The 12,960-nt window shown below is 50.3% G+C and overlaps 2 protein-coding genes across 2 annotated transcripts; both read right to left on the reverse strand.

Annotated features, from left to right (window-relative positions):
- Positions 1-753: 753 nt before the first annotated feature.
- On the reverse strand, positions 754-2,098 carry V2A60_008721 (sterol methyltransferase; the record flags this gene model as incomplete). Its single annotated transcript, XM_083259993.1, has 4 exons — positions 754-1,326; positions 1,383-1,704; positions 1,753-1,787; positions 1,892-2,098. The coding sequence occupies 4 exons, from the start codon at positions 2,096-2,098 to the stop codon at positions 754-756; spliced, it is 1,137 nt and encodes a 378-aa protein (XP_083116119.1).
- A 1,900-nt stretch (positions 2,099-3,998) lies between these two features.
- On the reverse strand, positions 3,999-5,305 carry V2A60_008722 (uncharacterized protein; the record flags this gene model as incomplete). Its single annotated transcript, XM_083259994.1, has 3 exons — positions 3,999-4,175; positions 4,247-4,451; positions 4,545-5,305. 3 exons carry the CDS (start codon positions 5,303-5,305, stop codon positions 3,999-4,001), a joined length of 1,143 nt encoding a protein of 380 aa, XP_083116120.1.
- Between the last annotated feature and the right edge of the window lie 7,655 nt (positions 5,306-12,960).

Below are 12,960 nucleotides of genomic sequence, written 5' to 3' on the forward strand. Positions count from 1 at the left end.
GTCCGGCAGCACGCCACGGCCAGTACAGACGATTTGTAATATGGAGCCAGAAAAATGCCCACAGTGTAAGACGGAATACCTACTGAGTACCTACGCTAATTCAGAAAGAAGTGCTAGTCGAGTTACACGAGTCTTGGTCCTGCGCACGTAATTTCGCATCCCTATTTTTTGAGTCTTTTATTTTCCCTATCCTCCCCAATCTATCTTGAAATTACTCTGGTCGCGTATTCAGATTTCCCAGTACCTCTTTCCCCTGACAGTCTACCGTCACTTTGCTTCACCAGGTCTTGTACGTGAGAGACCACCCTGCTCTTCGACTTTATCGACTGTCTTAATTACTCCTCATATTTTCTCACCTCTTTCGACCACACGTTCTGAGTACAAGCCTACTACCACTCGTCCCAGTGCAAAAAGCCGACTCCCTCTAGGTAGCGACGGATGACACTATGAAGCCATAGACTCTTAACAAGCAGTCTATTTACATTATACATACGCCGTCTCCGCGCAACATAAAAATGGTTCTAGACGCTCTTGATACTCAGTGCACAGCGCTTTATATTAAGTAAGTCATGTGCCGAGCCATGATATGACGAATTTGAAAGATATGCAATTGAAAAGGTTGGATTGCTTCGAAATGATTGCACAAAAGATGAATGAAATAGCAACACTATTGACCAGATCGCTTGCCTCCCGGTCTAGTACTCTTTCTACGCCCACGATGTAGTAACAACACATCGAATTGACACCCTCCCGCTACTCAGGTTTCCTCCCAACCATCAAATACATAGGAGTAAACAAATTCTCTCGCGCACCAGCAACCAAACAGTCGGCAGCATGGGCGAGACTGTCGGCCGTCTTCTTGGTCCCTGCCGGCGCGAGCCGCAGGGTCTCCATAAGCCCGGCCAGGTTGTGAGCGATGGTGCGTCCCCAGCTGGTCATGCGCACGATTGTGAAGATGTCTCCCACTGACTGGATGTACTTCAGCTCGCCAGACAGAGGCCAGTACCAGGGAGAGTAATCGGGGTACCTTGACAAGTCCTCATGCCGTAGTAGCTCGAAGCCGGCCGCCTTCATGGCGTCTAGCGCCTCGGAGACTTTGCACATGTTCGAGATTCCATCGCCCTGTTCTATTCCGAGGCGGATCTCGCGGTGCCTGAGGTTCTCGTTGTTGTGTTCATCCGTCATCAGCCATTCGTATACGCCAAACGTGCCACCAGGCTTGAGGACGCGGAAGATTTCGCTATAAATGCCCTCAAGACTAGGAGCATGTACAGTGGCTTCGATGGCATAGACGGCGTCAAATGTGCTATCTGGAAACGACATTTGCTGCGAGGCACTTGTCAGTCGGACTACAAAAGGGGGGGTGCAGGACTTTTCTTTACCATGAAGTCGCCCTTGACGAAGTGGACCTGATTTGCGAGGCCTTGTCTCGCAGCGTAGCGCGTACCGCGCTGGATTTGATAGTCATTGTTGTTCAGACCAGTAATATCTGCCCCTGTAAACTTGGCAATTTCGAGTGCAGGGCCGCCGACGCCACAGCCGACATCCAGGACTTTCATTCCCTTTTGTATGTTGATGCTGTGAGCCAGGTAATGCTCATGGCGAGCGATGGCTTGGCGGAATGCCTCTCCATAGGCAAAGCGGCAGAAGTGGAAAGATTGGCCCCAGCCATACTCGTAAAGGTCGGTCGCAAGGTTGTAGTAACTGGACAGTCAAATAGATGTTCATTGTCGGAGTGAATAAAAGACTTACTGTCTTGTCAGAGTTGCATACTCGGCGGTTCGCTCCTACATTGTGATCAGTATACCTCTTCATTCTTGGCAAGCAGCATCGCAGAAAGCTCAGAATCACTCCTTCCGCCATGCAAAGTTTTGCTGTCAATAAGACGTACTGCTCGCTGTTCGGCGGTCTCGTCGACGGCCGTCTTATTATCCCAGTGCTTGAAGTACTCGTTCACGGCCAGTTGCTTCGCTTCCCCGCCCTTAGAGAACATGGCAGAGATGCCGCCCTTGGCATCAGCCGAGCTACCATGCATGGCCTTGGTGAAGGCTGCATCACGACTGTGGTCTTCACGTTCGAGGTTGTTGATAGTGGACATGGTCAACGACTGCGGGAAGTGATGAATATGGATAGAAAATACGGCAAAGAAATGCGGAAAGCGCTGTTTTATATCCTCTCATCGAATACCACACGCTGGCTCCTTTCCGCCTGTTTCATCAGACTACGCCATCGGCACCCTCTGCCAATCAATGGATCTCTCAAGGCGTCCAACGAGTGACGGGCGAAATGAAACATGACACTAGAGTGGAGTAGGCGGAAGGATCGTGTCTTTGCCACTCCACTTGATATGCTCGCTGCGAATACGACTACGAATCATCTCTTACAGCGTCAACTCTGTGTCGCAGCCTGATTTGACTAGGCTTCTGGGAACCTGGGAATGCTTTTGGCGTTGGGCATGAAACTGTGGCGTGCGCGCAATAACTCGCATTCTGTTCACTTGATCGATGCCACACAATGAGAGGAAGCGCGAGGTGTATAGCGGAGATAGGTATGAATGATGATAGAGACATGTCGATGCTATGTTTTTTTGGAAGCTATGGCTTGCCGACTTCGTACCAGCCACTCGCCTTGGCAGCGCCACTCGCCGCCATCTTTGAGACCGAGGGCGGCTGTACCCGGCAAGTCGATCACAACACAGCACCCGTGCCAACGATGAAGGAGCTGAGTGTTAACCGCGGCGTGATGAAATGCGAGATCAGCAACGGCGCGAGCCCCCACGGGACAAATCAGACATAGGAACGACTTATACACACACGGACGGGCGCAGTCTTCTTTTAAAAAGGGGAGGGGGTGTTCGGGCTGCTCTAGATTCTAACCTCGAATGCACTCTGGTGTAAATATATATATAGCTATAAGAATGATACCAAGTCGACGGATCGTCAAATGTCCCTCTTACAGCGGCAATATTTCAACTGTTCTTGCATGGGAGGGGATTAGAACATGCCAACCTAACGACCTTCAAAGGTGTGTGTTGGACAAGGGGGAAGCTTACACCCCCTGTGACCTGGAAAGCTACCAGCAGGGTGCGAGATAATTGCACAATATGCTGAAGATGCGCGGTGAGTGAGAAATGGAGCCGCAAGACCTCAACCTCGGACGTTCTGGGCATGGCGAGGCCCTTTGTGTTCCTGACGCTACTTCTCCCCGTTTTGACAATCCTCGTCAGAGAAGGTGTAGACAAAGGTGACGGACCTGCGATGCCCCATCGTCTCGGTTGCAAGGACGACAAATTGCTGCGAGAAATTGTGAGGAAAGGGAAAACTACATGTAGCCATGCACGCCACGCGAAGACATTGTTTGCATCGACGGTGGAGGGTACCAATGCACTCGGAGCACCGCGAGGAGATATCTGGAGCTGACTAGTGCTCCTCTATAGGGGATATGAGGAGGATGCTGGTACGTCTGGTACTGGAGACTAAACCTTCAATTGACCGAAAGAGTCATTAGACGTGAGCAAAAGCTATTGTCGCTGCTTCAGCACACGCCACGCAACCATTGCCTGGGACGGCTTGCCTCGGCCCCGGGACGGTATGACCACCGGTCAACAAGGGTGCGACGCTTGGTGAGGCCGCGGTCAAAGCCAGGTGTCTCTGCGCTATCTACCGGGCACCCAGACATGTCAAGCACTTCAGTGGAACTAACCCATATCGCCAACAATCTGCTTTGTTGACTTCTTTGTGGCCCTGCGTTCTCTCCAAATTATTGACTCGACTTTAAGTGCCGAAGGAGAGATGTTCATTTTGTGTAGTTTCACATGTCGGGTTCCCGAAAGCCATAGTTATAAACATTTCTTTCGTAGTTTCTATTATTTACAGGAAAGGCAATAAAATTTGCCTATCATTTCTTAGTCTTATAATCGTGCATTAATGGTAGTACAGAACATCATTATAATTCTTTGGTAGATTATAGTAACACCAATTCGGTTCTATATATGTTTTTCATATTACACGGAGGACGTTATTTTCTGTTTCTTGAATCTTAGACACCATGCGCTCCCACCAGGGTTGCCTCTCGGCAATAGCTTTAGGTAATTTCATGCTTGGCGCAGGTACTGGGACTTCGTGGTCCTTCCAACTCTGAATACGTCTCAGAGTTTGATAAAGTGACGGCACGCTCTGGCGCAAGAACACGATTAGTAACTAGCATTGAATGGGGCCTCTTTTCGCTCATCAAGTTTAGAACTTACACTGCGCACAGGTGTTTTGAGAACTTGCCGAAACCAAATCTCCGCGACTTGGGTGTGCTTTTCCTCAGTGGCCAATAGTCCAAGAAAGAAGACCGGTAGCAGCGGGGCTTGAGCCGTGAAAACAGGACCTGAGGTTGGCATGATAGAAACACACTTGGCCAACTCGGCTATGTTGGCAACGACTCGGCGGTCGTTTCGCGGTAGTCTAAGAAGATGTCAGCGTGGCTTGAGACAGACGATAGACACAAGATACCTAAAAAGGCGACACTGTAAATAGATCATTCCAGCTAGTCTCCACGTTTCTGCCGTCACCTCCGTCATCTGTTTCGCCTCTTTGATGACGTAGTTCTCGTCCGTCAGACGAATCCATTCAATCGGTTGAGGTTTGCTGTTAGCAGCCTCCCAGCTATCATATTCACCACTCCATTGATGCATTTCCATAAGATGGTCGTAGAGCGCCTCAGCAGTTACAGGCACAATAGGCGTTTCGGCGTCTTGTAGCATGCGAGTGGAACAGAGAGTCACCTGGCTAAAGATGTGAAGAAGCCGTCTCGAAAAACCGCACCCACCGTGGATTTCATACAGGTCCGCTTCGGATCCATGTAAAAGAAAACCGAATCTGGATGTCTCGGCAATGGGATCGAAAGTCGCGAGAGGCGAGACGGACATCATTGTCTGAGCCAAAACGACAGCTCCCCCGACGATGACTGACTGAGATGTGCGTAAGGCAGAGACCTGGGTGGCATCCGACTTCTTGCAGTAAAAGCGAGATTCTGGGTCCTCCGTGGATTGCAGCACACGCTCTGCCTGTCTGAATCCCGTCAGCCAGCGAGGGGTGTAGCGATCTTGGACTCTCCGTTCCGTGAGAACCACATCTTGCATAGAAAGCAATGACGCTAATGTCATTAGCTCGCTTGATTCGTTGATGCCCAGGTTGCGCTGATCCTGAAGCAGCTTGCTGAGTCGGGCTTCGGCGCTGACAAATCTTTCGTTGACGAGAAGCCGTATAGATTTATTTGGTATATAGTCATCAACGTATATACCAGCGAGGGACTGCATGGCGGCTACAACACTGGGTATACGCTGCGCACTGGCGAAGAGCAACCAGGGGTTTGTCTTGGTCAGCACGCTTCTTCCTGGACACCAATTATGTATGTCTGTAGAGCAAAGGTTAGCACAAACTTGCGGTGAATTGCGGCGAAAGCGGAACATGCAAAAATCTAACAGCAATCTGCCCTTGGTATCCATCAAAGTATCAAGTCCATACTGTGATGAGAAGAGTTGTGGGGTCTCAGGGACGTATCCGGAACAAGACGATTGGAAGCTCCTTTTCCGCAACGAGAGATGTGCGCCGTTCTGCAGCGGTGCCAGGGCGGATGATGCTCTGCAATTGTGGTATTAGCTTTTCTTGTTTCAGGATGCAAATGCCAAGGTATCGTACCAGCCACCTTTGGACAGCCGTATGACTGCCATCACTCTGGCCATCGCCATTGTTATCAGTAATGTCTTCCTTGCCGTGCTGGCTAAGTTCTTCATCGCTAAGGTGGCGAATCCCTCTAGCACGTCGCGCAACGGCGTTGCTGCGACAGGAGTCCGCTTGCTGTCGTTGTCAATATCAGCATTGTACGCTTTTGATAAGTTCTCCAAGGTCAAATGAATCATACCGTAGATTGTGTAATACAGTAGTCGCTATAGCTTCGCTTCACGTTGGTGATGCTGTTGAGCTGGCGAATTGGCGAAGGTATGGACTGGCGCGGATGGCAGGACGGAAGTGAAAAATATAAAACGCAAAGCCGAGCGCTTTCAGGCTAAGCCAGCTGGCTTTCCGTTCGTGCAGAATAGACGAGTGCTAGGCATTCTATGGCGGAATGACAGTAGCCGCGGCTACCACAAATAGTTAATGAGTGTTGACCTCAGCCATCCCTACAAGGCCGTGCGGCACATCTAGCATCGCGTTGAACCGACGCTAACTAGCCACACTGAGCTGCCCCAGAGGAGGCGGGAACATCCCCGGCCACTAGCTGCACAATTGTTGATCGCGTGCAGTGCAAATCTCAGTGGTCTATTTACACCGTGGCGTAACAGGGGCTGCGCGCACCATAGTATGCACCGCGGCGTTCACCGCAGCGCAATTCTTGGTGGACACCCTTCGTCCAGTGGCTGATCGCACCCTAATTTGCTATGGTCTGCACAGTCGTGCGAATCTTGGTGTAAATTACCGGTCTGTTTACGTTGCGGCATGATAGGGCTGCGTGTACCATAGTCTGCACCACGGTGTGCACTGCAATGCAAATTTCAGTACACATCCCCGGACCGTTTACGCCGTAGCATGATAGAAGCCGCGCGCACTGTAAATTGCACCGCAGTGTGCGCCGCAATAACCAGACCCGAACCAAGAGTTCATCCACTATCAGCTCCTACGCCAAATGCGTTGTATCTGCGCTATGCCCCTTTCGATACTGAAATTTCTTGCTCAGACTCTACATGTGCAAGTCTTGGAGCCGGAGATGAGCCGCATTTCGGGGATGCTCCAATGATCTGCAAAGAATTTAACCACTCATGGTAAGGCGTGAGTATAGCAAGCCGCTTATAATAGCGTAGCAAAAGGCGCATGAACCAGTGCGCGAATTTATGAAGGCACGTGCAGTGTCAGGATGCGGGGTATGCGGCCACAGAACGTGATGTGCAGCAAAATGTGAAGCAAAACGTTCAGCATAACACTCCTCAGAACATTTACTCAACATTCGACCGTGGAACGCCAAGCGATACATAACCGAACCAACAAACCATGACTGCCAGTCAAGATGCAACATTCTACGCCGCCACCTCTCCTGCGGAGCTACTGGCTTCAGAGATGCAAAAGACCAAGGCCAGGTGAAGGCGCTCGAAGACATGTACGCATTAGCTGATCTCTTCGAATCAACTCGGACTGAAAATCCAACTCGAAAAATGGAATTCAGAGCAGCGCGTTTGGGTAAAATGGTTACGGCAGCGGGCGATCATGATTTTGAACGAGAATTGGAGAGCTTGAATTTCGATCAGCTTTGTTTTGTGGCTAAAGGGTACGATAAGGCAGTCTTCGGGCGACGACTACGGGCCGATTGTCTTCAAGTTTTCATATCGACCCGTCAGGCAACTAACGACGAGGAGACACTAAAGTTTGTAACCAGGGGCATTAAAAGAGCCGGAGGTCGATTGCTGGAAATTTTTGAACAGGCACGGTCTCTGCAAATCGCCAACACCGACATTACTGCCACCCGAGACACACCAGCCTTATGCAGGACAGCCGCCTTGACATTGGCGACGCAAGCGCTGCCAATGTCGGTAATGCCACTGCTCAAGAAGACCTATGTCAAGACGGGGTTCCATGAAGAGGTGATCTCGATGATGATGCTAGATAAGGGATGGGGCTGGACGGACGTTTGTAGTAACATTAAATTGTATGCGTACGATAATGCTCTCGAATGGAGGTTTGATGTCCCCAGAGGCATAAACCCACGCACCATCAAGGTTTTGGCAGAGAATGATGCAGGGGGGGTGGTTCATTACGACACGATCGATGTCATAGTGGTGAAATATGAGAACATTCCGGGACAGTATTATTAATCCCAGTAGATGACCATGGCTAGAATTTCCACGTGGTCACCTTTTTCAACTGTTATACTACCCGCTGTCGAGTGCTCATCGGTGACTGTCTCCGTTTTACCTGACCTTGTCAATTTGATAAAGGAGTGAGTGGACGGTATCGGTCCTGTCCAGTGCAGTGTCCCCTTTTCCTCAACAATCACCTCGTCATGCGGCACATGCTTGACGGCTATGGGGTTCTTTGGCCGAACGTCAGCAGTTTGCCCTCGTGGTTTCACAGGCCAGGCTGACATCTTACACTCATGACAGACGGCCGGCTATGATGGTTCGAAACCCCTGTGGACGGCACGGTTATACGTGATTCTGCGTCGTCGGTTCCAGATGTCGCGAAATGAACTATGTGTGTCGGCTTGCGAATATGACATAACGTAGGAGTTGATGCCCGACAGGTGGAATTATTCCTTTGAAGAATTTGTCGGGTCGAAAGGCAGCGAAAGAGGGCCAGGTCAGCCGCACGTGACGAAGGATAGACGAGTGGAGCGGCGGCGAATACTTGTTATCGTTTGAACGAGTTGCAGCTTTTCTCCTGTGAATGTTTAAAATATTTTTCAAGAACCACATACGTATGGTTAATCAAGAAAACAATGAGGTTATACGCAATTGAGATAATGCTGGCTAAAGTGACCGACGCCTCCGTCACGAGCATGCCACAGAACAGATGGTAGGATTTCAGCCCCTTGGCCAATGAGCAGTAAAGGAGACCATAGAAACAGTACAGTAGCGGCCGTACGGCTGGAAACAAACAGACGGATGCTGGCCAGCCAGCACCGCGGAACCATAGTGAGACAACTCCTTGCCGTCAGGTCCGTGTAGCCGCACACTTCGCTGCACACTCGACATCAATGGCGTGCTAGCTAGAGGTTTAGCCATACGTTCAGCTGCACGCTCAGCTGCACACTTCGCTGCACACTCCACGGTACGCAAGTGGCGTGCTAGTTAGAGGTTTAGCCGAACGTTCAGCTGCACGTTTAGCTGCACGTTCAGCTGTAAACTTCGCTGCACACTTAATGGCACGCCAGTGGCGTGCTAGCTAGAGGTTTAGCCATACATTCAGCTGCACGTTCAGCTGCACACTTCGCTGCACACTCCACGGCACGTAAGTGGCGTGCTAGCTAGAGGTTTAGCCGAGCGTTCAACTGCACGTTCAGCTGCACACTTCGCTGCACACTCCACGGCACGCAAGTGGCGTGCTAGTTAGAGGTTTAGCCGAACGTTCAGCTGCACGTTTAGCTGCACACTTCGCTGCACATTCCTTTGCGCGTTCACCTGCCGGTGTCTTGCTATGTAATTTGCTGTAGCAGAATGCGGCTGCTAAAGAGATCCTCTTCACTTGTATAAGATCGGTAGTTCGAGTATTCTTCCATGGCCCAATTTGCATATTGCGAAGGACGTGGAAGCCTTTCATCCCCAAAATGCCCAACAATACGTCTACCAAACGTGAGTCGTCTGTCCAACGGCCATTCTTTGCTAATCCTGATCCAGACCCAGCGGCTAAGATTGCCAAACCGCTCACGAATGACGTTGAACCCACTGGTCAGGGTAGTTACGACGTGTACGGCAACGCTGATATAAACGTGCTTGGAGGTCCATCACAGAAAGCCGAGCAGCAAGATATAGGAGCCTGTGCCAACATGGAGAATACGACATCGGAACCAAAAAAAAAATGAGATAAATATATGATGTGATGTATTGTGGCATGCAAGGCGTCAAATGTGATCGCACGCCGATTGTTGGAAATTCTGAACGTGGAAACGAAGGTTATCATGAGTAGGCAGCACCATTTGTTCCGAGAAAACCAGAGCACAGGTACTGGGCCAGTCTACAGTCCTGCTTTTGCCTTGTTCCCGAATCGAAACGCTTCTTGTTCCAGTGAAGTACGGAACGGCCAGACAAAGAACCCCTTGCCTTCCCGCTGCGCACTTTGAATCCTTGGCCATAAGCCTGAGCAGCACTGGCTCAGAAGCTGGGCCTCGGAAGTTGCTATTCGCTAAACGGAGATTGCCTTCACACTCTATATTGGTGGAGAGCTCACATTCTATTAGCTCATGTCGAGATTTCACCGTTAAAAGTACTCACCAGATATTTGACAACTTGCGCCATGAAATCTGCGCAAACAGGATATTTGCTTCCTTCTGTTGCGTAATTTGCAGAAGGTATTCTCTCTATGATCTCAGCTCTAGCGTCATCGTGTTTACTCTTCAACTGCTCATGTTGTGCCGAGCGCCGCGAGTTGTCCTTGAGTGCCGGGTACAGCTTTATTATGCCATACAGCGGTATCGATGACCGAGCGTTAAGCGGTAGAGGTAGTTCAAAGCTGCGATGTATGTCTACCTCTACCTCCTTGGTGGTGCGGTCTAATTCCTCCGTCTTAGCCCCTCCACCAGCTGATTTAGGCGGCCGAAGGGCTTTTTCGACATGTGCTCCGCTTTCGGCTCGTCAGTCGCGCTGTTGAGAGGAGAGTCACGGAGAGCTCACGTCAGGTATCGACACAGGGCAGGCACGAAATTGGCCGGGCTTAGCCGTTCATATTCTTGGCAATTGACTGGTTGGCCGTATCGAATGCTCTTTATATATGCAAAATCACCATCTGTCAACAGTCCCTTCGCGTTGGGGTTTTCAATAAGTGACTTAGCAGAGGCCAAAGAAGCGGAAGAGGTTATACTTACTGTGAAGGTTAATTGCGTAGGCGCAATTTCCGCAAATCGTTCTTAATTCTTCCATAGCTCGAAAACTTCGCCGATTATCCCATCTCCACCACTGAATTGACTTGTCTTCCAGCCCTGGAAGAATCTTCTTGAAATAGATATTACCCTGGTCCAGATCGATCAAGTGTTCCGAAATAGCAATATCCAGCACCAAAACCACATACGCTTGGAAGAAAGGCCTCTCAGCCACCTTTACGCTTCCAAACAGCGCATTCAAGTGGGCGATCTCATCATGTATTGTCGTTCTCGCGGGAGGTGGGTTGATTGCGATCCGAGCGAGTACCTCCCTCGCCCTCACAACATTCTCTTCATCAGGCCAACAGAAGCCCGTCGTCTGCTTTGAAGTGCGGAGTATATGGGACGTCGACTTTCCGGTTCGCTTTTTTCGCTTGGGAGGATCGGCCGGATCGGTTTTAAAGGTCTCGGGTGTGGTTACTTCGACGTTGTTCATCGTTCGACCGGAATTTGGCAGAGCATCAAGAGGCGTGCGTAGCAAGTGCCGTCTTGAATGGACCCCACTAAGGCTCAAGGTTGCTGACTAATGGCGGCGGCAGCTCCTCGCCCGCTTTCACCCGGGCAGAGCAAGCCAGACAATTTACTTCAGCGTGCCGACCGGAAGAAGGTGTCTGCTCTTCTGGATTGATTCGCAAGAGGGATTTTTCGAATAGTCTGAAGCATGCTGCTTACCAATCTTGTCGTTCTGCGTCTTGTCCCGGATGGCCAGGCAGTGTATGAATGACTGGCAACATTGTGTCAAAATCATTGGCACGAGTACATACTGTTCATTAGTGCTTTTCGTGACACAAGCTGTTAGAAGCTACTTACAGCATGCAGTCGTTGGGTCAGTTGTAATAGAAGTATGACCGTCAGTCCGCAGAGAAGTCGACAATAAACAAGGATCGCCTGGTTCGTCGCCAACTTGTCATTCTTGGACCATGTTGACCAAAGGCATAGACCGTCGCCCAAAGCAGCGAGAAGAACTCCGTCAAGAACAAGGTTGGGCAGTTGATATTTCCAAATTCCAAGACCTGTTAGCACCAGCCCGCTTGTCGATGCAACCGGAATTTGGACAAAAAGTTGGATTTTCATCGATAAATCACCTGTCCAAAAAGCTGGATAGAGGCAAAAAATCTTACTGACGTCAGAATGGACCGGCGCGAATAATGTCGCAACACGTACCTCGCTGAGGATGCCGAAGAGAACCACTAGAGCTATTGCACGAGCTTCCCACATCTCCGAAGTCTGTGACAAGTCGCCACATTTGAGGAAAGCGACCAGTAGAGTCACCGGCAGAACAATAAAGACACAGTGAAAGCCTATGAAGAATCTTTTGTGCTTTATCGCAAATGGGGTAGGTGGTTGCCTGTCCGAATCGTGCAACCTTCGCGCTGCCAGCACATGCTGGGCAGCATTCGACAGCATGAAAGACACCGTCAATGTCAGAGTTTCCGCTTGTGCCATTTTGGAGTTGGATGCAGGAAATGCGAACAGAGGAAGGTAAAGAAAGACAAATATTTCTTGCTCTTTCAGCCGGATCTCAGGGGTGGCATGTTGACGTCCCGGCCAAAGCCTGGTAGCGACCGCAGCTGGAACAGTATGAACAATCCGGATGATCCCTACACGGAAGTGACCGCGGCGTCTTGTCTGCCGTGTCGCAGACTTAGTCGACTTCAGTAACGGAAAGGGAATAGTTGACTTCAGTAGCGAAACAGGAATAGTCTACTTCAGTGGCGAAATAGGAATAGCGTGCTAAGTGTCTTACGTGTCTCTGCATGGTCGATCGCAGGCCAATCAACGTTACGTGTGTCACTCGTGAAAAATCCAAAGCAAATTAAACGATGGGTCGCATTGGGGTTTTTTTCTCCTTTTGTTTTCTCGTCTCCATCCTGCCGGCGAGTGAGCTATTATCCACCGTGATCAGGGCTAAGTATACTTTAGCCACATTCTGTCTGAGACAAGAAATATCAGTCGCCTAGCGCGGCCCTGCTTGCTTGATACCTGCACACCTACTTGTTGACTGCTGGGCTGTACGATCATCAGAAAATGATATTGGGAAGCATGTCGCCCCCATGCCGCGCCTCTTTCGCAGCATTTTCCTGGGTGTGCATCGTGGCTTTCGTGCTATTGTTTGAGCCGTGGGGTTGCCCGCCTCAGCCCACAATGCTAGTAGATTGCCCGCGCTTCGGGGTACGCTGGTCCATCGACTTCTTTCCCCTTCCCCTAATCTCGTTCGCTTTGTCCGGCTGACCCTAGCGTCTGACAACTCAACTGTTACTCTTCCACATCGCACGAAGCTTCGACCGATTACCATGTCCGTCTCCTGCAAGGGACTATAGCACCAGGGCATAAGAGAGACCAAGTGCT

This window comes from Cordyceps javanica, chromosome 6 (genome assembly GCF_051103115.1).
Source record: "Cordyceps javanica chromosome 6, complete sequence".
Lineage (NCBI taxonomy): Eukaryota > Fungi > Ascomycota > Sordariomycetes > Hypocreales > Cordycipitaceae > Cordyceps > Cordyceps javanica.